Raw genomic sequence first — 26,022 nt, 5'->3', positions numbered from 1 at the left:
AAATACAGAACTCTTCAACTTGATCTTGTTTAGTACAAGCTCTGATTTTGGCCAGGGGAGGTGGGGCTAATTGCCCCCAGGAGCATAGCTCTTCCTCTGCTGAAAGCTGGCATTGCAAGATTTGGAGTTTGTTAATATAAAGTAGGCTCACTTTTTAAAGTTTTTTATCAATTTGAATTGGATTCTAAATCCACATTTTTTCACATGAGATTTATAGCTCATTAGAAATGTGCAAAAAAGCTCATCTGTTGACAGCTTGTATTATTTTTAATAATTGTGTTGAACTCCAGCATAACAGGTCTGAAATTTTTCATCACAGTTGAGTCCTTAGAATTCAAGCTAAGGAGGAGGTGGAATTGCCTTTTGATACACAGAGCTGAGCTGGAAATGATTAACTGAGCTAGCTCATTTCTTTCCTGAAGTAAGAGGCAGCCATTTAGCAGTTGTAATACAAGGTTTTTTCCCTCCTTGGCCCTCTGGCTTGATCTGCAGTGTCAGCATTCACCAAAATGGAAATCACTGCAAATAACCTTTAATATGAGAGGTTTTCTTCCAGCAGGCTGCTCCACGCCCCTATTGTACAGATGTTCAGCAAGGAACACTTGGTTATCTTCCATTTTAGAGGCTGGAATAGTAGCTATGAGTGCCTCAAGATGCTATCCAAGTAGGTAAAGAGGACTGGGAAGGGAGATAGCACGTTAGTGAAAATTCACCAGTAAACACAACGCAAGATATAACATGACTATCAAGTACCATTAATTACTTTAGAGCCTCACTGTGTTCCTTGTGAATTTTAATTATTATTTCAGCATAAAGTAATAACAAGGGCTGGTTTCTAAGATGATAATAGGACTCGAGGCTATGAGTGTGGCAGGTTTTGTAAGCAGAGGGTGGTTGATGTGAGCAGGAGCTGCCCGTGGCTGTGGGAAGGATTTCTTGCTGCAGTCACCTTTGGAAAACAGAGCTAGTGACACGTCCCACCATGTGCTGCCTTCCGGAGAAATGCTCCTCATGGTTCGGTCAGGTGAGGCCAATAAATCCTCCAGCAGCCATTTTCCCCTGCACTATTGCAATAAAACTGTCCCCTCCCCCTAATAATCCCCATCGACATTCAATTACCTCTCATTTACCAGAGATTCTCCCTCTATGTGAAGGCTTAAGTGGACATGATTGTTTTTGTCAGTAGTTTCCCAGTGTCACTGTGTTCATGCTTGGGCTAAATCTTGCACACAAGATTCAACTCTTCCAAGGGTTGAATCAACCCTTCAGCCTTCTGGGGATTATGAAGGAGGGGGTTTCACTATTTCACCAAGGTTTGCATCTCCCTTTTGTGCGATGACGACTTAAAAAATTTTTGTGCGCTTTGGATTTCCCGGACAATAAGTGGTGCATTTGGCCAGAGCTCTCACCCACTTACACGTGTGTGGTTCCCTGTGAATCCATCTGCTCTCTCATTATCAGTTATTAAAAGGCGTTTGAGGCACTGATTAACCTGGCTGTTAGGGTGGGGAGGCACTAACATTTTCCTAAGCTGTGCTGAAATGCTCAAACCCGTGCGAAGCCTGGAAATGCCTCTCTGTAAGGAAAGCAAGGAAAATGGAGTTCGTGGGAGCCCATTTCACATGTCCTGATCCCTTGGAGCTCCTGTTGGAGCCTGGAGAAGGTGAAACACCCTGTGCACGGATGCCACACTGGTACTGTTGGTTTGTGAGGCAGCCTGCTCCCAGCTTCCCCAGCTGCAGTTCTGCTTTTTTGCAGGACACCATGGTCTCCGAGGGACCGGACGGTCAGGTTTTGGTTATCTCTAGTGGTTGGTTGGCTGGCAGCTCGGGTGAGAGCTGCTGGAAATACTTCCTCTTCCAGGCATTTCTCCAGCCCAAAGGTGTTTAGTCAGAGGTGTCACGGCCTTCCACATATACCCTCCCCTTCTTTCTCCGTGGGGTGAACGCTGTTCTGCTCCTTCCCACCTGTTGTTTTACAACATCCTGCAACCCCAGTGAGAGACAGCTCAGCAGGAGGACGGAGGTCTGTGCAAGGGGAAGCCCCTCTCCTCTGCCCTAGCAGGATATAAATCTCATAGCTCAGGGGTTTTGAGTGTTTAGCCAGGAAACTGGATTTTTAACTGTGTTTGCAGCTCATGCGTGCATGTTCGAACACTCCCATCCACTTAGATCAGTTAGAGTCACCGAACTTCTTTTTTTTTTTTTTTCAAAATAAAACTGCATTGTGCCTAGACACGTTGAGCCAAATCTGTTTCTGGTGTTATTTCACTGACTTCCCGAAGAATTACACCAGAGGTGAACGTGGTCTGGTATAGCAGCTTTTTTGCCTGGAGCAAGTTTTTACAGCAGAGTTGTATTTCTCTCAAAAATATAAAAGGAACACTGACAGATCTGCAGCTCTGCTGGTGTGAGCAGGTGCAGCTATATTAAATTATTTCTTATTAAATTGATTCAGCAACTTGAAGCTTGTAATTTTTGTTCTGCTATGATTCTGTGACAGAGACCTTTTAAATCAGGCAAACCATATATCTTCTCGTGTAATTCCTTGCTCTGGTATTATAATTTTAAAAATTTCTTTTCATATGCATCTTGGATTCTGATTGAATTATTTATTTGGGTAAGATCTGAAAATTACAGCCTTTTCCAGTTAATTACATTGAGCTGTGGCATCGCTGGTATAATTCCATTTAATCCACTGACATCCGGATGAATGTGAACAATGGTTTTTGCCTTTGTTTTTAGGTTCAAATCGTTTTAGGCTCTGGTGGCATAAATTGCTGTGCTTCCCTTCCAGCCAGTGGCAGTACACTGATTTCCCACTGACTTGTTTTAAGGGTGCCAGTTCTTCAGTCAGATGCAATGTGGCTGGAGAGTTTTGCCCCACTATGACTACTTGGGAAAAATAATCTGATTGAGAAAATGTAGCAGAGTTCTCCTCCCGGCAGCCTTCTTGCTGCACCTCTGCTCGTTTGGGGTAGAACGGTTATGAATTTTTCCCTTCTCCTGGGTGCTGCTGTTAGTGCTCAGCTGCTGCTCACTTAGCATGGGCGGCAGGCAGGATTGTTTGCCTGGGGGTTCCATGCCTTTAATGCCTTTTGGGGTTGGCTGTTTGTGTTGCAGGTTTATCCCCCTGAAGACTCCGGGCTTCGGCTTGGAGACGCCAGCCATCACCATTGAGCCCAGCAGCTGGAGCGGCAGCGAGAGTCCTGCCGAGGACATTGAGAGAATGAGTGACTCTGCAGACAAACCCATTGACAACGATGCAGAAGGGGTCTGGAGTCCTGACATTGAACAGAGCTTCCAGGAGGCTCTAGCTATCTATCCACCATGTGGGAGGAGGAAAATCATCTTATCAGATGAAGGCAAAATGTATGGTGAGTGGTACGCATTTAGCCTTTGGAAATCATTGTTTTCCAACGTGAGAACTGTGAAGCCTGGCTGGTTGCTGCACTATGTTCCTGGTTCTGATTTTGGTGCTTTTGGAGTAAATGGTGAAGAAATCTGTGAGGCTGAGAGAGCTGAGCTGAGCTGATGTGGTGTTCAGGACTGTCCAAGCCATTTCCTTCTCTTCTGGCACTAGGAAAGCAATACTGATACAGAATTGTCCTATTAGTTACCTTATATAGCTGCCTTTGACAAGTTCTGTGCTCTGGCTGAATGTAGTTATTTAAAGGAAGCATGTAAATGTGTCACTCCTCAGGCTTAAAAAAACAGGCATTTTTCTTTATTTTTCCCACTAAATAGTGAGGACAGGCAAATGGGAAGTACAGTGTGTGTGGTGGTGTGGCAGATTATGCAATACTGAAAAAAGAAAAATTAAAAATAACCCAATAAAATAAAAAAAAAAGGAAAGAGGCAAGTTAGGGGCTCTTCTCCCTTTTCCACGCTCCTCCCTGGGGCCAGCAGAGCCCTTGCGTGCCCAGGGGTGGGTGTTAGTGTCCCAGGGGTTGGTGGCAGTGCCCTGGGGATGGGTGTCTTATCCCCTAGGGGTTGGTGGCAGTACCCAGGTGTGGGTGGCTGTGCCCCAGGGGTTGGTGGCCATTCCTAGGGATGGGTGTCTTATCCCCTAGGGATGGGTGGCAGTGCCCTGGGGATGGGTGTCTTATCCCCTAGGGGTGGGTGGCCATTCCCAGGGATGGGTGGCCATGCCTCAGGGGTTGGTGGCAGTGCCCCAGAGATTATCAGCAAAAATAAGGGTGGCTGCAATTCTTTTTTTTAAATCAGAATCCCTACAACCACACTAGTCACCCCTGAAATCTGCTTTTTTGGTGTTTTGAAGCATTTTTTGGTGCCATTGTATAAATTAAAGAAATTAGCATATTTATCCATTCATTGTGACAATCACTTATTTAGTTTAATGGTTCCTAATCCTGAATGTTAACATTTGTTGAATTATATATGTATAAAACTATTTGTACATATCTAATTGCTGATTAATACTGGTAGCTAATAATGCCATAAGCATAGTCACATCTCATATTTATGCCAATCCTAAATCAAATATAATTAATTTTCAATCAGAAAAGGAGCTATGCGCGCTAGATGCTGAAAACTTTACCTAAAGTGTTGCCCTGATTGAGTAGAAAGAAATGTGTTAGGAAGTGCAGGGCACTGTTTAAGCAGAATTTACATCCTGACTTTGCAGTGGATGAACTCATGTTTTCATTCTTCAAACTGAGTGACTGCTTTGTAGTGTTTTTGAGGATTTATTGAAACCATGCTAGGTTTCTGAGGACTTCCTAATAGAGTCTTATGGCCCTAAGTGCATAATTGTTCTCCAAGGATTTTGAAATCAAAACAGTGTAAGTGTTTTACATTCTGTGTGGCATAATGAAAATAATTTAATGCCTTTTAGTGGCATACCAAGTTTATTTCACTTACAAGAAAGACATTGCAATATGGCCAAGCTTCCATAGTGTTGGGGGATATTGTAATGTGTCAGTAATTCATGGACTATGTAAGACAAAAGGTCAAGAGAACACCATTTAATTTTCTAACTGAAATTACCTTTAGGTATGGGCACCAGAACAAAATCTGATCTTTATGGAACCAAATATAATGATCACTCGGTGTGGATTAAGTTAAGCAATTGTAGTTTGTGATCTTTGGAGGGAGACTTTGAGAAGAGCAGAGATTTTTCTTGAAGAAATATTTGAAGACTCTGCCTTTGATTTAATGAGAGTTTTGCGACATTCATGTAAGCAAGCAGCCAGAGTTTCTTCACTGTTCTTTGTGGTGGTCTAAAAATCAACCTAAATTGGCATTTCTCAGAGGTTTGTATTGAGCTGGCTCTCGGGGAGCCACAGGATTGCTCAAGGAGCACTGGGGGCACTGGAATCTGTGGGTGATGGCTCATGGAGCACTGGGGGCACTGGAATGTGTGGGTGAGGGGCTCATGGAGCACTGGGGGCACTGGAATCTGTGGGTGATGGCTCATGGAGCACTGGGGGCACTGGAATGTGTGGGTGAGGGGCTCATGGAGCACTGGGGGCACTGGAATCTGTGGGTGATGGCTCATGGAGCACTGGGGGCACTGGAATCTGGGTGAGGGGCTCGAGGAGCACTGGGGGCACTGGAATCTGTGGGTGAGGGGCTCGAGGAGCACTGGGGGCACTGGAATCTGTGGGTGATGGCTCATGGAGCACTGGGGGCACTGGAATCTGTGGGTGAGGGGCTCCTGTCTGTGGTGCCACCTGGTCTGGGGCAGGGTGGCTCATGATGGGGGAGCTGCCCCAGTGGTACAGAGGGACGTCTGTGACTCCCCCTGGGTCACATCAGCTGTTCCTTTGCAGCCGAGACCTGGGATGAAGGGGGGGAAGGAAAGGGGAGGGTGTTTCCCTCTCCCCTTGCCTTCCCAAAATTGTAACTTAAGACCCAAGAGGATGAGGAAAACAAAAGACTTTTGATCCTATCCCCACAGAAGAGGATTGCAGGGGCCCCTGGCTGGGGAGAGGAAAGGGGATGTCCTAACATTTTTATTCTTGCCTTGGGGCGTCCTCAGGCTGCAAAGACTAAACTGTGACCTGTGCAAGAGCAGGAGCATTTCAGCCTGCTGCTGGCCCAGGGTTATGGCTCCTTGAAGAAACCCTCAGAAAACAAAATGAAAGCTTAATGAAACTGTTGTTTTAAAATTTGTAGGAAATGCTTGGCTAAGAAGCAAAGGCACTTGTTTTGGTTTGGCTGGGCAGATTCCAGAAAGTAGTTTTGAAATTCTTGAGAGAAAGGGAGTACACAGTCAAGCCAAGGGACATGTGATAAGTTTCCTGCAGGAAAGTTCTGTCCATCACTCCTTTTCCCTTTCCTTTGTGAGTGAGATTGTGAAGGTCTTACAGTGTTGGTTTTGCTCATAGCACAAGTATTGGCTAAATAAATAAAAATAAAAATAATTAAATGAGTAAAATAAATAGGAATAAAAAATGGTGAAGAGCATATAAATGTGGAGGCTTGGAGGATGATAGAGGAGCACATCTATAAAGTGATGCTCACACTCTTGGTGGAAGCAGCCCAGTGTAGGCCACAGAGGAGAGTCTGAGATCTTAGACCCATTTTCAAGTGTCTCGCCAAGGCATTGGTAAGGCTTTTTTCATCTGTGCTGTTTCAAAAGGATTGATCAAACACAAATATCCTCCTCTGGTACAAGTAGGGCACCCTGTAATTAGCTTTCCATCTCAGAGATCCATTCCAATGAATTTCTGTGTCCTTGTTTATGCATTCATAGGAAAATCCAGCCCCTTAGAGGGCATTGGCTGTCCTGTGCTCCTACTTTGTTCCCACTGTTGGGCTTTTACTGCTGACACTTTAGTGACTTGTAGCAATCCCTGTGAACTCACTTATTGGCAGGATATTTGCCTGTGCTTGTCTTTGCTCCTGGGAGAGTGTTTTGGAAAAGATTACAGGAATGAAAGCTGCTGTGAAATGCAGCCCTACTTTTATCCCTGGTGTAACACCAAAGTCACTGGAGTTACCACGGGTTTGGATTTGGCTTTGTGTGCATGGTTTCATTTTTTTTTTTTTTTTCTGAAATTTAGCTGCAGCAAGACGTGGCTTTACTGCAGCTCTAGGGAGAATGCCAATGTGCCATAAGTGCTAGCAAGGGAAATATGCTTGCAGACATTTTGTTATCAGCACTGCAAAATTTGCCTCAAAGTAGCAAAGGTGGCTTTTGCCTTTTAAGACAAGAAAATAACTTGATATTAATTTCTGAGACCTGTAAACAGCTCTTCAGTTGTGAGTTTGCATTGGAAGTACTCATCTCTGCACCAACAAAGTGCTCATGAGTATGTGGTGATTATTAAAAGGAAGTTTTTCAGCATGTTTTGTAGTTTTACAGAGAAGAATGAGTACTAATTACCGTGAGAAATTGCGTAGCAGCCTTTCAGAACTGTGTATGTTTATTAGGTTATACATAAAAACTCTTGGCATGCACTGTTAAGGGAAAAGGATACTTTCATAAAAATTTCTGCTCAGATAATAGAATTTTTGTACGATGAGTAATAACAGACTTCATTTCCAAAGCACCTTGTGTAAATTGGGTATTAAAATTGAACTTTGAACTGGAACATTGACAAAAGAAATCCTATTCTGTGGGCTTGTCTGATTCTTTAGCTAACTGCCATTATTTTTTTTGTGTTTTTCTGGGTTTCTATTAGGAAACTGTGAGGTAAATAGCTTTATGAAGGGTACAGTAACATGCTACAAGCTATTTTTACTATTGCTTTTAATTTTAAAAGTTCCATGCAAGTTGCTGCCTCCATAAAGACATCGTTACCTTATAAAGTTTCCACAGTGTTAAATATATTTGAATGTGAATAAGGTATTTGGAGTGATGAAATACCAGATGTGAAGTATCAGGTTTCATGTTTATTCATCTGTTCCTGCAATCATTGTGCAAAGATACTCTCTTGTGTTTGGGGTGGGTGGGTTGTTCTTTTTTTTTTTTTTTTTTTTTTTTAGTTTTTCCCTTTTTTGTTCTCTCAGGAGCATTCACCAAATGAATGCAGTGGAGATGGAACTCTGAAAGCCACTATTTGGGTTTTATAGGATGTAAGCAAACATGTCCAGAGACACTCTGGCAGTGCTGGGCTTACTCAGAGTGCCGGTGCTGAGCCCTTGGCCAGCAGGGAAGGGCAGCAAGGGCCGGAGAGATGGTGTCTGCTGAAGGAGTTACTGCTGGAACTGCTTGGGTCATGAGGAAATCTGCCTGAAAGCGATTCTGCAACTCGCTGATGCTCTTGCAACATCAGCAGGAGGGCAAGATCTGGTTTTGTGAGCCCAGTCCCTGCAAAGGAGCGCTTGTTGGGCTTGCTCGTCCTCGAGGATTTCTGAAATGTGGGGAGCAGGGTTGAATCTTTCTCCTTGGGCTTTCGAGAGTAAATGGTCAGTGCTTTGAGATAAAGTAGTTTTTTGTTCTGTTTTGTTGTTTTGCTTTTTTTTTTTCCCCTCTCTGCCATTACCTGCTGTACTAAAGAGAAAATCTAGGTGGGATTGTGAGCAGTGTGTGATAAGGATATCAGCTCCTGCTTGGGGAGCAAGACTGGCAAGCACCACGGCTGAAAGTGTCAGTAATGCTGTGGAAGGTACATGTCACAGCCATGGATCTACTGGCTGTGCTGGGCTGGGAGGATGATGTATTCCTAACAAAATGGGAATGTACACTGGAAAGTTTTGCTGAAAAATTAAGCATCAGAAAGAGAGGGACATCCTTTGAAAGTGACTTTTAGCACTTGGGCTTTGTCCTCTCTCTACTAAACATGCTCTCTTCAGCCACCCATATGGAGGGGAACTGGCAGAAAGTTGTGTATAGCCTGTTTGTGGGAAATGTACATATCCCTTTTGTGGGAAAGACAGGAGTGTTGCTGCTGCCCCAGCCTCCAGTGTCCAGCAGGCACAGCCTGGAGGAGGTACTGGCAACATCAGTTCCTGCCTGGAACGAAGTGGAAGCTACCAGGGCATGTTCAGATCAGGCACTCGTCCACTTCAGAGTAATTTAGTGGCTGATCCTATTTAAACAGTCATATTAAACAGAGTAAGACTTTCCTTTATGCCACTGTTCCTTTGGTAATACCCCTGTTTAGAGCTGACACACATTGAGACCACTGAAGTGATGCAACCTCACTGGAACATCCAGGATCCACTTAGGTGGTTGTCGGGGGTCATTTGTATTAGCTCGTTTTTCTCCCAGCACTGGTTCCTCAAGATGAACTTGTGATCCTGTGATTGCAGGAGGCAGAGTTTTGCAGCTTTAAGAAATAGATGTCATGCTAGGAGGTAATTAAAACAGGAGTTCTAGTAGTCTGGGTCGGGCTGATGGAGTGTGTTTGTTGGTTGCACAGTACTGAGAGATCAAGATAATTGAAAACCCTGCATGTAGATAGCATGAAGGAAAATTGGCTTCTTTGCTCTCATTCCTCGATGAACTGGGATTACCCCCAGGGCAAACCTCCTTCAGGCAGCCGGGGGACAAGTCAAGTTGGACAAGTAAGGCCCACTTGAGGGCTATGATGGGCTGTAAGGCTTGAATTCCTCTTCATGGGACCAGTGGGACTCTGGTAGAAGTGTCTGCACTTCAGACACCCCCTGAGTGTGTCACACACTTGGTGGCAGCAGAGCAGTGACCCACATGCCCAGTAAAGCCTGACGAGGGCATGAGGAAGGGAAGTTGTATCCATGGTGACACTCTTGTTCTGGGCACCCTTATGGAAGAAGAGGAGGTGAGAAAACACAGGAATTGTTTTGTGAAGAGGGAGACTTGGGAAGTGCAGGGAGCGTCCTACATGACCGAAAAAAATATACTGATCAAAAATGGACCTTAGCTGGCAGCACCATCACCATGGTTTGTGCCAGCACCTAAGAGTGCTGGGTTTGGGAAGTCCTAGATGGCTGTTCAAGATGGACTAGGGGCCAGTGAGGTGAGTGGTGAAAACCATACATCTGAGACATACTGGAAATGAAACTTCACCCTAGTGTTGCCACTGTTCCCTTGGTGCATTTGCTCAGTGTGAGTGTGATACCAAATAACACTGGGGGGGGACGAGGAGCAGTGGGAACAAAAGAAATGTCACAGCATCTTTGGTTTTCTGGGGACATGCAGTCTCCTGAGAAGCAGGTTTGTGTCCCACCCCACACCTCACAGGGGTGATCCTGGGCCAACTGTTGGAGAGTAAGTGCTGTGGTGATTGTGACATGAGTCTTACACAATTCCCTGAGGGCCTGCTATTGAAAATTAATACGTATCTTATCTGAGTCTTATGGGGATTTCCTAACAGATGTATGAAGGATTTTTTTTTCAAGGTTTTTTTTTTGTTTGTTTCTTTCTTTCTTTGTTTTTGGTTTTTTTTTTTTTTTTGTGGTGCCCTTTAGAAGTTGCATTAATACCATTGTAAGAATATTTTCCTATCCTACAAACAATTTCATGTGAGGCACTTGGTCTGGAACATCAGACAGAAACACTTCAGGCTCTGGGCTTCCAGATGATTCAAGTCTGGAATTTGAGTTTAAGAAATTAGACACTAATGGCTTAACAGTTTACAGACTTTCAGTAGAAGTAATGGTTTAGTCAGTAGAAAAAGGCTCCTCTGCAATTTTTCTGGTTTTGTTCTAGGCATACAAAGTGTTTTCACTTTTTGACTAAGGAACATGTTTTTGTAAGCAATAATAATAGAAACTGGGGATACGAATGTGCTAATTCCATTTCATGAATGCTCTTTTAAGCACACAGAAGGCAAGGGGCATGGCTTGTTAAACCTGATGTAAAAGGGACAGCAGTAGAAGTTCACAAGGGAATTGGAGCCCTGAGAAGGCACTGCATGCAGTGGGAGTTGCTGGGATGTCAGTCAAACAGCAGTCTGAGTGGAAGTAGGTGAGGTAGACTATGCCAAGTTTGCATAGAATAAAGAAAATACTGTTTTAGTTTGCAGCAGAGTTGAAACATCTGAAGCTTATTTGCCTGAAGCTTCTCTGCTTTTTCTTACTTCTGCCTTAGCATCCACTGGTGTTTGGTTAACGTGGAAAATAAAAGGATTAATTAAATAAAAATCACAGTTTAAATTGCATTTTTTGTCGTGCTAGCAATGCAGTTGAGTAGGGAGCACAGACAAGAAATGCATCTTCAGCCTCTTGGATTCAGCACCAGTTTTACCCCTGAACTAGCAGGTAACACTGCTATCTTAGACATGGAGAAAAGGAAATGTTAGCCCAGCTGGGTCCCAGTTTCAGGGGCTTGGGTATAGGTGACAGCTAATAATTTTCCATAGTGAAAGCAGTCTTTGGATCATTTTAGCAGATGCCTTCATATGGCCTGGTAACTTCAGCATTTAATTCTTTGAACAGGAATTGCATTTTCATTTGTTTAGCTCTTCCTTGGATGGACTGTCAGCAATAAACCTTTCAGAACAATGAACGGTCAAAGAAGGGTTTGCTAACAGCTGTATATAAATATATGCACATACATATGTGTGCAAATAGGTTTGTGTGTGTGGATAAAACGTGTTCCAGCCAATTAAAATGCATTCAAGAGTCCTCAACCAGGAGGTTTAGACACAAGGAATTGTCTGCTTCTTGGCTGGGACCTTCCTTTGCTTTGGCAACTGGAAGCAACCTCCCGTGAGAGCAGTCTGCGAAGGAAGAAGCAGCGTGATTCATATTTGTGGCTGTTATTAGGTAGGCATGTAGGCATGTATTTAGATAGGTGAGGTATGCAGGCATACATCGTGTGCTATGTATTTGGGGTATTTTTAGCTGCAGCAGGCCCAATCAGCAGCGTGCTGGGAGCATTGCTGTAAGGGATAGCGCACGGAGGAGCCGCCCGCAGGATTTTCCACCCTGCCAGGCAATGAGGAAAGGCCACTGGAGCTGCTTAGCTGGGTGGCCAGAGGAGTGCCATTAACAGGTGGGACAGCTCAGAAAGCACTTTGGCCTGGCTGCCCCCAAGGCTCTTGGCCTCCCTCAGCCCCCATTTGGGAGCAGTGGTCCCAGGTTCCAGCCTGCCACTGACTCCTGGGAGCGTGACCCGCACACAGAGCTGTTGGGGGATGGCCTGGAGTCTGCCATGTGAGCTCAGCAAAGTGGTGAATAACGGGGAAGATGCATTAGGGCTGGAAATACTGAGCAAAAATTAAAGTGAGGTAAAATAGTCATTAAAAACCCACTTCTGTTAAAATTACAAGACAGGAAATTTTACAAGCCACCCTTGCCCAATGAAGAAAAGCAGCCTAGAGGGACTAAATAACATGTCTGATGTCATCAGGGGTTTTATAGCAGAGCTGGGAATTGAGCCCTCTTCCCCCCAGTGCCATCTAAGCTCTAGTGCTGAAGGCAGTATTTTCACAGCTTATCCAGTGACCCTGGGGGAGTTTAGGGCAGCTGTGGCAAATCCATGTTCCTGCACCACATCCTGTGCAGGCTGCATCTTCTGGAGAGCACAAATCTCTGCATAATGTGACCACAGGATGCCTTGCACCTTTAATAAGGGAGTTGACTAAATGCCATTTTATTATTATTATTAGACATTTGCTTAATATAGTAGTTCCTTGAAACCAAGCAAGAAAAGGTCCTCGAGGTGCTGTATACCATGTACGAATAATGGAGAGCCACAAGGAGTCTGAGATTTATATGGAGGAGAGAGAAAGTGGATGGGATGCTGAGGCAGCATTTAGCCCCATATTGATGCTCCATGAGATGATGTTGTCCTTCTACAGAATGAGAGAGAGGCTGCTGAAAATAGGATGATTTAATTTGTTCATAACAGCGTTATTCAAGGAACAAAAAAGTATGTAGTCTTATCCAAAGAATTAATCTAAGAGGTCTTTACTCTGTGCCAAACTAAAATTCTGCTATTTAATTACCGATTTAGAAAATATCTTGGGCTCAATTTCCTCCTCAGTTACACTGTTATAAATCTCATGGAATTGTTAAAGATTTATGGCAGTATAACTGAAGGCGGAATTGGGTCTCTTATGTTTAAAACTTAGTTTGTCACAGAAGTAATAATTCCTGTTTTCTAGGCAAGACTTTAAGAATTTTTCAGAGCTCTGTTTCTGTAAAAGAAATATGAACTACAGTAGTGTGGGTGAGTGATTAATGCTGGAGGGGATGTCTAGGGGCAATTGGAATTGGCTGGTGTGGAAAATCCATGTGCAGTTCAGATTTAGGATCTGTTTGCAGATGCCTTGTAATTCAAAATGTCAAAAAAACCCCCAAACCTTTGGCCTTCAGGTAGTAAATTAATATACTGTATGTTCAGTGTGCAGCAGGCTTTGCTGAAGTAATGCCCTCATATGAGGTGTGAACTCATCCCATTCCCCTTAACTTCAAAATTGATTGTGACTCTTCACATCGTGACAGCATGTAAATCATGTTAAAAAAATTCCCAGTTTTGTTTTTATTTAAATCATGTGTGTAACGACTTCAAAAGGAAAAAACACTGCCTTATTTATTCAGACCTAAAGAAACCTTGTGTTAGTGCAGATCTGTTTTATCCACTGGCTTGTCAGCTCTAAAGGAAGGGTCTTTCCAATGGGCTTTTCATTGTTTTCTCAGCTTCCACTTAGGAGAAGGACACAGCTTTGGATGTTTTCAGAGGTGAGTTAGGATGTGCCCGTCTCCTGTTTGGTGGTGCCTGGTCTGGCCTGAGCACAGCGTGTGCAGCCCTAGCCCTTTCTGGGGGCTGCATGGGACACAGTGTGGGCAGTTTCCCCAGGAACACACTCTGTGAGCTGCAAGTGTGCTGCTCTGGGATTTATGGCACTTCTGACAAGTTCATGCATTTTCTAGAGCGCTGCAGGCCTACAGTGCCATTGTAGACATGGAAAGGAGTTATAGGACAAAACTAAACCAAAATACGATCCCTTGAAAATTATCTGATTCAGTATCTGTTCAGAATAGCCAGTTTTAATTTAAATACAGTATTTAGGTCCAAGGTGCATTTTTAGGAGCTTGCTTTAGGAATGAATTGAAGAGTTCATTATTCTAACTTTTTCCCTTAGTTTCTCTACTTCCTCAGTAGTGCAGGGGGAGGAGGCATCATCACACATCATCATCACACACCTTAGCTTTGGCTCCTTCCTCCTCAGGGGAAGGGCTCCTCATACCCTTCCCTTGCTCCTCCCTCCCATGGGACACAATTCTCCATTAATTTCTCCAAAGTGATTCCTCCCCACGGGCAGGAGTTCTTCCTGAATTTCTCCAGGGTTCAGGCTGCTCCACCAAGGGGGTCAGAGGTCCTGCCCACAAACCTGCTCTAGCATGGGCTTCTCCTGTGCTCACAGCCTCTTTCAGGCATCCACCTGCTCCATATCCACCCTCATGGTGGATCTCAGCATCCCCAGTGCCCTCCCTGTGCCCAGGGCTCAGCTCCTCTTCCCCAGGGGCTGCAGGGCAATCTCAGCATCCCCAGTGCCCTCCCTGTGCCCAGGGCTCAGCTCCTCTTCCCCAGGGGCTGCAGGGCAATCTCAGCATCCCCAGTGCCTGGAGCCCCTCCTGCCCCTCGTGCACTGACCTGGCTGTCTGCAGGGCTGTTCCTCTCTCACATCTCACTCCTGTCTATGGCTGCAGCTGCCCAGGGCTTTTCCCTCCCTCCCAAAGCTGCTATCTCAGGAGCAGTACCCCTGTCGGTGATGGAGCAGCAGTCGCTCTGTCTCTGCCATTGGCTCTGGCAGATAGGAGGGCGATTCTGGCATCTCCTCACAGCAGCCACCCCTGCAGCCCCTCCTGCCAAAGCTGGCCATGCAAACCCAATGCACTTCTGTGAAAACAGAAGCTCTGAATGAACATAAAACAGTTCCATGTTCAGTAGAGTCCCAACTTGATGCACTGATTCATGATACCTGTGACTTTTAAGTATGAGTTTTGTTTGTTTTTTATATACTGGTAAGTCATTAACTACCTAAAAAAGAGTTTAAATTTAAAGGAATAAAGCTCCCCTTTGCCACTGAGGTATTTTGCAGCCTAAGCAAAGGCTCAGGTATTCCAGATACGATAGATGTGCAGATTGCATAAGACATCATGCATTGCTTGCTCTAAGATACAGAGTCCTGTCTGCCCTTAAACCCTTTGTTCTCTTGGCTGAATGCAGTTAATTAGCAACCGTCTCCATAGCAACTGCTTCATAGTACAAAAACATTGTCTCGTTTTTGCAGTTTAGCTTATCACACTGTTTACCTGAAGGGCTTTTCACTGCCTTGAGTCTCATTTGAGTTGGCTATATGCCTGCTCACAGAAGTGAATTGTCAAGATAGAAAAACACCATGGCAGCAAGATGCTGAACAGGGCCCTGTGTGGGGAACCAAAGACATTAAAAAAAGTTTTGTGGAAACAGAAGTTGAAGTTTGCAGTGATTTATGTCCAGTTTTAAGGCGCATGACTTGCCAGGAATACAGTGCATTTTAAAATACTTCTGTTTGCAGACTGCCCTATGTGGTGTTCCCTTGCCTATAAAATCCTCTCAAACCCATGACCCTCACAGGCACAGACCTACATCCAGGGCCATCAGGAAACTTGCCTCCCTCCAAATCTGGGCTCTTTCTTTACGAGGATGCTGCTGTACCTTGGTCAGCTGTGTCCATCATTGTATTCCTATCCATTTTCCTTTACATTAGTATAATATCAAAGGACATCTGTGAGTCTTGGTTCCGCATGATAAATTAGGAAGAGGAAGATTTGTGGTTATATAATACACCGGAGATTTAGTTTTATTCATGTCAGCCATCACAGTGGTGCTAAAATACCTGCTGTGTACTCCTATGACTCAGGCAGTTACAATGGGCTCAGATTTGTACCAATATGACTTTGTTGGTGTAGGATGACATATTTAAATCATGTTTGAACTTTAGACAGAGGTGTGGCCACATGTTCACACACCTCTGTAGAGGCTGACTGGAAGGTGTGAGTGTGTCATTGAAATTTAACTGGTGTCTCAACTCAACGTTTAAGAAGCCATGTGAGAAGAACTGTTTTCTTGCTCATTAATGCTTGATTTGTTGTGGTTTGTTTGTTGTCTTTTTTTTTTTTTTTCCTTAGTTGGCAACAGAGTGGATGAGAGGCTGATGTAGACTGGGGTAATTCTTATTTTATCCTAGGCAGACCAAAAAGCAGAACTTGCCATTGAGTCATGCCACCTCCAATGCATGGCCTCCATTCCCTTCCCCAGTGGCAGTTTCAGCTGGCAGAGATGATTTTCCCTTTCAGCCCAGGATGGCACGCGGGGCTGCTGCATCTTGATGAAAAGGCTTCATTCAGTATGTGGTGTTTGAAACAGTCTCTCCACACATATGAGAAGGTGTTCTGGGCTCTCTCAGGATAAAAAGCAGGAAGCAAATGCTGCCAGTACTGCTGGTGCAGTCGATTATTCCTGTGGAGCTCCTGGTTGATGGAGGGTTATTCCCTGCTTATGTTCATGTCCTGCTCATCCTACTCCACATCCACCATTGTTATTTGAATTACAGCAGTGTTGGAAGTCTGCAGGCAGGATAAAGGCTCCGTTGTAGTAGGTCTTGTGCTCACAGGATGAGAAAATCTCTGCTCCAGCTGTTGATGGTCTGTTTTATGATCAGTAGTGTAAGTGGGTTTATCATAGGGGTAGCAGAGAGGGGGAGAAAATATACAAATGGTAGGACACCCTTGGTTACACAGAGAAACTGCTCATTTGTGTATCTCAGGGACTTTAGATGATGTTTGTTACACTCGCAGCTGTAGAGTTGAAGGTAAATGAAATGCTTTTATTTTTGTGCTGCTCATCCCCACAGCTGGCACTGTGAGCACTATGAGGGAGCAGGAGGGAAGGGGAGGTGGGCAGAGAACCCCAGGAGTGTCAGACCAAAGGGGTGGGTGAGGCTGGCGACAAAAGGGCCGCTGAAGTGGGGATAAAAATTCCGCGTGATAAATGGCCTCAGTGTTTGTGCAGAACAAGCTGCCTGCACCTTCAGGCTGCCACACAGGCTCTCCCGTGGTCCCTTGAAGCAGCAGATGCTTGAAGTCAATTCCCTGCTTCCCCCGAGTGTGTAAGATTGTTTGCTCACATTCACAGATCCTCCACAAACCCTCTTTGTATGGAAACCTCAGAGAGTGTCCAAACTGTCAGGGTATTTTCCAGCCTCCAGAAATGCACTTAGCATTGTCAGCACCTTTGAATCTGCATTTCCCTTCTCCTGAAGCCAGACTTGCTAGGTACCCTTAGGGGTCCAGAAATGGAAAACTCTAATGGCCTGAAAAGGCCTGCTAGAACTTGACGTTATTTAATTAACTGAAAGTAGAGCTTGGCAGATGGCAAAACAGTGGAAAGGACCTCCCTTTATAAAAATACCGGCCACATCCTCAGCTTGTATAAACTGGCAGAGCTCCACTGAAATAGATGTTCAGCTTCTGTCAATTAGCAGGGAAGAGAAAAGCTTCTGAAAACAGGAAAAACAGCTATAAGACCACAGAAATATCAGTGGGGTTCAGGTACAGATGTTGTTTTTAATGCTTTAAAAACCGATCCACTTCCAAAGCAGTTGTATCTTTTAAGTCTTTTTCTTGTTGATGTGCACGTCAGAGGAAGGATTTGGCTCTCTTTTCCAAAGTTACATTAAGTTGCACATCTTGCAGCAGTGGGACGTACTCTGTGCTGGTTTCTGCAAGTCATTCACTCATGAAAGTGAGACATCAATAATTCATCCTAGTAAAGCCAGTCTCTAGAGTTGTGTAAATTCATCTGTTATGTGACAACCCCAACCAACTTTAACTAAGTTTTTTCGATGCACAGAGCTTTGATTGAAAGTTGTGAGCTCGCCTCAACCTTTTCCAGTGGAAATTCATGCTCAGATGAAGCCTCACATATGTTTAAAAGCTGTAGCGTTCTTACATGTTAATGTTTCCCATTAATTGCTCAGATCCTTTTTTGTCTTGTTTTGTTTTTAATTGGAAAGATGAAAACAAAGCCTGAACAACAAAGCTGACTGCTCACTTGTCCCATTTCATGGTATTAACCTGACAGATTCATTAAATCTATAAAAGAATCAGGTCAGAATTGGAAGTGAACTGAACTTGCTGAAAGCAAGACAGTGTTCACAATCTGCTTTCAGACTGGCTTTTCTGTACCTGCTTATTCTTCTTTGTGTGAAAACCATCTGTGTAATTTAAGGAGCTGCTGCAGGCTAACCCCATCCTATAGAATGTTGTGAGGCTTCAGATTCGCTGGCTACAAGCTGCAGATGAGGCACAGAAATAAAAGCAGCCAGAAGGAAAGCTAACTTTAAACACAGCAGTGAGAGGGATCTGAGATATCATTACAGGTTGCTAAACTTGGGATGCACAAACGGTTGTCAAGTCACGTTTTGGAGCGGGTGCTGAGCCAGCCTGACCCTGCTCCGACCCACTGGGGCACGTGGTGATCCAGGCAGGGACTGCAGGAGCAGAAAGTGGGAGAGAATTGGTGCCTGGTGGTGTGGCACAGCCACAGGCCATCCCTGCGTGGGTGCAGCCGGGTGCCTGCCTTCTTCATTCTTTTCTATTTAGCTAGGATTTATTTCATGATTTCGGGTGGCCGTGTGGCATTTCACAAATTCTTCACGTTCCATAAACCATGTGGTTCATGGTCAGGGACAGTTTCTGTTCTTTTTGATGCTGCCACCTGCAGCTGTCACTGCTTCTGGGAGCCTGGCTCTCACTGGGGGTACCTAGGCACCTCCTCAGTTCCCAGCAGCAACCCAGCCCTTCTGCCCTATAATACTGGCTGAGACCCCAGCCATCCCTGCATCTCCTCCCACCTTCTGGACCATCCTGAAGTTGTTTTCTCAGCAGTGGAGGTGCACAACGTGCGCTGTGGCCAGAACCATCACCAGCAGCTGTGACAAGTGTCCAAGCCTCAGGCAAAGGCGTGGATGGCCATGGGTGGCAACTTGCCAGCCTGTGCTGGCATTTGACCCCAGGATAGCCCAGCAAGGGGCCTTGGAGGGAAAGAAAGGTAGGGTACCCCTCTTCTCACCTGCTGGAGTCAGAAGCCACCAGGAGCAGGATCCAGCTCTGTGCCTCCAGCAGGCTGTGTTGGCTTCTTCCATTTTTCCCCTCAAGGAAGATTCATATATCCCTATTAATAAATTACAAACCATAGTAAATGACTTGAGAGCACTGTTTAGTGGCTCTAGGGCTCTGCTGTTTATGAAACCATCCATTAAAATAATGTATTTTGCTTGTGCATCCTTGGAGTTAGGGAAGGTTTGATGGGAGTCTGAGAGCTGGCACGCGTGCGAGCTAGGGAGCAGGCACATGACATTTCTGTGATAGGAGTACTGTGACAGCTTGGCCTATTATTGAAACATCTGAATGACCTGAGAATTCATGGTTAAATGAGTAGACTTTCAGTGCTGTTTGTAATTCCAGGTCATATTATTTTTGCAGCACTAGACTTCATAATATGCAGTGCAAAATACTTGCAATTGTCAAATTGCTTGTGAGAATTGAAAGTTGTACTGGACAATTGAATGGCTTGAAGGGCTGGCTACCACAGGCAAAGCTTGATTTCTAAGGTTGTGCAGATTAAACTATAAAAGATAACCTAAGGTCATCGATATAAAGCCTAATAAGAGCTTTCCTTGTAGAAAATTGTCCTCACGGGCTGTTAAAGAATGGTGCTGAAATACAGAACAAAATTCTCTGGACAAAAATGTAACAGCAGGTTCCACATGAAAAGCCAGATTCACCTGTGCAGCTCCCTGGAGTTTCTTCAGCAAAGACAAGGTGAGGCTCTGGCCAGAAAAGCAGCTCCTCTGGGGAATTGCATCATGAAAAATCTGGCCTGTAGCCACTGCAGTCGAGTGAGTGCTGACAAGGATTTTTTTTTTTTTTTTTTGCATGTATTCTTACTGTTCTGTGTTGGCAAGTCACGAGCCAGGATTTCACTTTGTCCTGAAAACTGTGAGGGTGGTTTATTTTATTTCACGTATAGAATATTAGAAAAAGACCTCTCTCAGGCAAGACTGTGTGGCCACGGAAGGCTGAACTGAGCTGATGGGTTATTTGCAATGGCATTCCATACAAATTAGGTTTGTGGATATGAGAATGCTGTATGCGTGAGACCGCTCTGCACAATTCAAAACTGAATTTTGAATCTGATTTTTGACACAGTGATCCTGTGTCTGGGTAGCTGCTGCTCTGCTGGAGGTCCCTTCAGGCAGCTGGGACTGAGCACCTGTGCCACGCATGGTTTAGCTGGAATACCCCTGGAGAACCCACAGGGAATCAACAACCTGTTGAAAAGGGAGGCTCAAATCAATTTTTTCTTGCCAGAGAAGCAACTGTTTGATTCAGGAGCTCAAAATTCTGTGCAGGGGTCTGACATGCTGCCTTAAGAACAAAGCCACTCTTCTTTAATAAAGAGGGGTGTGTGCCTGTGTGTTGGAATATGATGGGGTTTATTAGGAGCTCTGGGAAGAATCAGCCAGGAAGAGGCATGTGACCGGGGAGTTTATTTTACAGCATCGCCCTCCTGGTTCAGAAACGTAAGATACCAAGGCTGTGGTGGAGGCTGAAGTGCTGTGCTGGGACAAAAGGTGGATCCTTGGTTCTGCAGATAGGCTGAGCTTGGGACAAGAGGAGCTGGTACCCAGGGGAAAAGATGAAAACCCAGGGAGGGGCACCTTTTTTTTGTCTGAGTTCCCTGCACTTAGAGGCAAATGCAAGTCTGTGTGTAGAAGCAGAGAAATAAAGAAATAAGGGACTGGAGGAGAAAATTTAATGGATTTTGACTTCATTTTTGTGATGTAAGTAGAAGACAGGGCGTGAAATGGTCACGAGAGAAATCCAAAACATTTGGAGCTTAAGCAATGGAAATTTGGTGTTAGGGTTCTCGACTCTGGGTTGATACTAAACAGACAGAGGCAAGATGTCCGTGGCACACAGAGTTGCTAGGTAAGGAAAATACGAGTATTTGTAAGCAGTGGAGTTCTTCATATGTAAAAACTAAGGTAATAATCGGATTTTTCACATGCTGTATTCCTTAACATTTTATATCACAGTGAATATTTGCAGTAACAGCTAGATTAAGACCACAGAGGCCAACTAAATCTAGACCTCCAAATCCATTAACAGGCAAGAAGTAGAAAGGACCTGCTTGACAAAAATGCTCGCAGCGCGTTGCTGTGCCACCTCAGTAACCTGAGCTTTACCAAACAAGTGCTGCACACAAGGTCGTAGCTGAGGTCTTCACACCCCAAAAGCCAGACAGAAAAAACTCCCAGCAACTAATGCTAGACGTGTTCTTGCGTGCTGTGCTGACCTGCAGTCTATCACAGCCAGCCACTGTTGGTGAGCTCCTGGTCCCACTGGAACCTGCAGATTTTGGAGATTTCTTGTGTGTGTGAGAAAACTGAGCCATGTTTGGTGTGTGCTTGGAGCGTGGCACAAGATGGGGGGCTCGTTTCTGTAGCTTAATTTAATGGAAACTTGTTGGTGTCTTTGGGGGGCACATGAGTTTCCAGAACTCCTCCTAACCCCGCTCACATCGGTGCAAAAAACTCTGGACTGCAGAGGGTGTGAAGGGTGGTGTTCACAGCAAGCTTTTGAAAACTTACAGTAATGAGTTCTTCACTCTTATCTGCGTTAAGGTCTCTTGTAAGAAACGCCAAGTGGAGCTGGAAGCTCCACAGAGTTTGCCTGGATGGTGAATCCAGCTGAATTTTCTTGCTCCAGCCCCTCCTTGGGCCAGGCTACCCTTTCTGGCATGGGACTGGCACAAAACAAACGTTCCAGTTTGCTGGCACAAAGGGAAAAGCAGGCAAAATTCAACTTTATTAAAGCTGAAACGCTTGCTCTAAAGATAAATTAGTTTACATAATTATTTCGTTGCACGGGTGGGTTTTTCTCTGAGTCCCTCCACTTTCTGTAGTTATGTCTCTGAAGTTCAGGAAAGTTACTTTTGAGTAGTTGCTCCCCAAAGAAAGCCTGGGGCTGCCAGGGTTGTTGATGAGGTAAAGTGTTCTGTCACTTGGCACATTTTTATTAAGCAGTGGGTTGAAAGGCAGCATAATTGGGAAGCCCTGTCATATCTTTGACAAATGCTTTCTAACATTGCTGTGTTTTGCCCAGCTATGACAGAACCCATTAGAATGACACATATTTCAGCTGTTTGGATCTGTACACTATGGGAAAAAAAGAGCATTTCCTCTCCTCCAGGAAAAGGCTGCAGGATGGCAGCACCCTCCACTCCAGGCTTTGGGTTCTGGGCCACACGTGGCAGATCCTGACAGGATTTTTCTGCCTTGCTTTTACTGTGGGCTTTTCTATTCTGTAGCTGTGGCAGGAGTAGGAGGCCCTGACAATTGGTGTATTTATTCATTCGTTTATTCTATTTTTTTTTTTAAATCTAGCACAGCAAGCTTCTGCTCTTCAATTTGAAATGGGGGTGCTACTTAATGTAAATAATAATCAGATAGGTGTGTAACTGGTTTCTCAATGCTAACATTTCAGCTTACTGCAGCGTTTTTCATGAATCATTTCCTCAGCTCCTCTACCAAGGAGAATTTATGTAGCAGGTTTCATTTGGCAAATATAGAGGCTGACTGAATTTAAATGTAGGCATTATTTGAAAGTATAGTGCCAGCTGCATGACCCTATTTTGTAAGAATTATAATGGCTAGTTAAAAGAACATTATTTTCCTCTCAAAATTATTAATTTTAAAACTCCTAATAGTATTTATTTGTCACTTTTGGGGGATGTCAGACAGACATCCCACAGTTTGTCCCCTGTGTAACCAATTTCTCATGGTAAAGAGCTTTTCACATAAGAAGAAACAAATGTGAATACACTTACAAATCAAACCACGGTAAGTCTGAAGTCTAAAAGTACTAATCATCAGAAACTGGATTTAATAAACAAAGAGGGATGGTTAAAAATCAAAATGGATTTTGTCCCTTTAATGATAAGCAAAAAGTACAGTGTGAAATGCCATTGCAACTGGAGTTGACAGTAAATTCAGCTCTGGATCAGACCTCACATGGCTTGAAGTAAAACAGAGATATTACTCTGACTAATTTTGCATTGTAATAATTATTTAATGCTTACAATGAAGCCTTGTCCTTAGGGTTTTATGCTTTAGTGGTTTCATACCCACGCCTTGTAGTTATTAAGTACAGACAAAGCTGCCATTTTTTCAAATGGCATAATGTATATCAGTGTGTGTCAATGAAAAACATCAGAAGTGGACATTTTCTGGTAGAATACATTAACTGTATGAAATCTGGAACAATTTATCCATCTTTGGAAGTTTCTTTAAGCAGCACATAAGCCAGAAATAGATTTCTATAAGTAGCAATGGCTGTCATCTCAAAACTTTATAGATCCTAATTTTTACAGAAGTAGAATTTGCTCCATTTGTGTTCTGCCGTATGCTTTCAGTTAATTCCAAGTTTCTACTTCTCATATTGACAAACTAATTTCACCCTATTGGTCAGGAAGTACTTTGTAATGATTGTCTTGGTTTTATTAAACTGCTGAAAATGCATTTATTTTGCTTTTCTGTCCAAAAGAATTCTCTTGATTCTGTGATGTTTGGTTTTAGCCACCTTTTACCAGCTTATAATGAATGGCTAGATGCAGTATTGAAATAGAATTTTGATTATTTGGGGTGGGATTTTTTTATGTCAGGGATTTTTTTTTTTATGCAGTCCTAAATACCCTGTGTATCCTGGTGATTGTGTAACAGGATAAGGAACAAGTCTGGTCAGAATAAATGTGTGAAAATTCAGAAGTCTTAATGCTCAAGGGCAAGGCATTGATGGTACAACTGTAGTTCCCTGGGCTCTAACTGGGAGCCTGAACACTCCATGGACAATCTCATTTTGATGTGAATAATTCCTTTGGAAGCTGAGGTCAGAGTCATTCCTTCCTGAGGGTGGGAGAACGCACGTGGGAGCCACACAGTAATAATGCAGGGGAAATCATCTGCCCATGTGAAATAATGTCAGGGGCTGGTTCTTGCCCTTGGGCAGCAAGAGAAAAGAGACAGATGCTTACATCATGTAAACCAGTGTGATTTTCACTGGTGTGCCTGAGTGTGAGCCCATTTACACCACAGGAGGATGGAAGTTGGGTTTGGGGGTTTTTTTAGTATTTTTTTTTTTGTTCAGCTCCCTCTGGTTGTCTTTCTTGACGTGTACTTAGATATCATCTGAGGGCTGGCCCTGTCAAATATATTGTATTGAATATCAGAAGGCTCCTCCATCTCAGATGGCAGCTGGGAGAGGGAGCAAGGGTGGTCAGGCTGTTGTCAGACCCATGTGTGGGTGATTTGTATGTGCAGAACAAATACTTACGACCTTTCCTGGACTAACTTCTTACTAACTTCTTTCCTGGACTTCCTTCTTTCTTTGGAAAGCTCTGTGAACCAGGAAGTTAAGCAGTGTGTTTAATATTTAATAATTAATATTTAATAGTTGTGAATGAATTACAGATGCTCAAGCAAAAGTAGAATTAATCCGAGGAAAATCTTCTTTTCACAAATATAGGTAAGGTGGCACTAATATGCAAAAAAACCAAACAAACCCAGTTCACAGCCTGTCAGTGAGTTAATTGTTTTTCTAGCATTAGTATTAAAACTAACTCTGGGAACTGGGTTGAAAGAGGAAAATCTCTAAATGTTATTTAAAAACACCAGTTCTAAGATCATATGTGCTGCAGAGGTTTATGAAGCTCACAAAAGAAGTCCACACATTGACCTCTTCCCTGGGGTTACCCATCCATGTGTTTAAAATGTTCCCCTGGACTCATCCCACACTCACAATTTCAGTGTAACATTACCGTGGAGGTGAGTCCTTAATTTTAACTGCTCCATTTTTGGACCAGTTTAGGTATCCATAGCTAAGTACAAGGGCCCTGTAATACTTTTTTTTTGCTCAGGAAACCCCTAACAGGAGCGGCTGCCCTGACAGATTGCCTTTAATCTGTCAGTAATGGGATTTTGTCGGTGTTGTGCTTGGTTGTAAGCTCTTTGGGGAAAGGATCATCTCCGTGCTTGGCACAGCGGGGCTCTGCTCCCCCTCCCACCCCACCTGAGAAATACTCACGGTGATGCGAAGTGAGGTCAGGGGTATTCCTTGTGTGAGGAAGAGCATGCTCCAAAGCCCAGCCAGCCAGCTCAAACACTGCATTTTTGCCTCCTGGAAGGCACTGGCCATTTTCTGGTGGTGGCACAAAGGGGCGCGGACAGCAGAGCTGGAAGCGTGGCTGTTTCCAGGCTTTGGGTGACTCTCCTGCTGTCCCCCAGCACGGCAGCCAGGCTGGGAACGAGGCAGATTTTTCTGACTGCCCCAAAAGGTGCAGATTTCTTTGGCTGCTCCCAAAACTGTGAGCAGGCAGCTGCTGGACCACTCCTGCAGCCACGTGCTGGAAAGCTGAGTGTGGTGTGGCCTCCCACAGCCCCAGGAACTCCATCCAGGATGCTCATGGAAAAGCTGCCAGCCTGGATCACTGAAACAAGGCAGAGCCCCATTCCTGAGCCCAGGAGCACACAGGCTTTGAAAGGAGCTGGTTGAGAGAGGGGTAGTGGCTTTGTACTGAAGAAGGGCCGATTTAGGTTAACTATAAAAGTTATTAAAATGATGTAGTGAAACTCTGGAACAGATTGCCCAGAGAGGCTGTAGATGGCCCATCCCTGCAAACATTTAAGGCCATGTTGGACAGGGTTTTGAGCAATCTAATCTAGTTTAAGACAGCTCTCACTGAGGAGGGGTTGGACTAGATGAGCTTTAAAGGTCCTCTCCAGTCTAAACTATTCTGATTCTTATACAGAGCTGGGATTTATGCCCAGCACAGAGGCACAGTGAGTTTGGGAGGCAGGAGAGGCTCTGAGAGCACTCACTGACTGGGAGAGCTGACAGCCAGGGTTAGGAAGCCATTAACAGCCAGAATTATGTCATGTCTGCATTACTGCTGCCAGGCCAGGTTGCTGTTAGAAAATAACTTAAAAGGTCAAAAAAGTAAAAAAAAAACCAAAAAAACAAAAAAACACCAACAAACAAAAGACCCCCAAACAAACAAACAAAATAAAAGAAG

General features: G+C 44.2%; 1 protein-coding gene across 2 annotated transcripts in view; it reads left to right on the top strand.

Moving 5' to 3' along the window:
• The first annotated feature begins 3,213 nt into the window (after positions 1-3,213).
• TEAD1 (TEA domain transcription factor 1) overlaps positions 3,214-26,022 on the top strand; it is a 97,960-nt gene continuing 75,151 nt past the window's right edge. For both annotated transcript variants that reach the window (XM_062494205.1, XM_062494204.1), the window contains exon 1: positions 3,214-3,376. In XM_062494205.1, the coding sequence (XP_062350189.1) occupies positions 3,229-3,376 (148 nt within the window). In that variant the 5' untranslated portion in view covers positions 3,214-3,228. The remainder of the gene's footprint in view (positions 3,377-26,022) is intronic.

Source organism: Cinclus cinclus, chromosome 6, assembly GCF_963662255.1.
Source record: "Cinclus cinclus chromosome 6, bCinCin1.1, whole genome shotgun sequence".
Lineage (NCBI taxonomy): Eukaryota > Metazoa > Chordata > Aves > Passeriformes > Cinclidae > Cinclus > Cinclus cinclus.
This window is presented reverse-complemented; position numbering and strand designations above follow the sequence as displayed.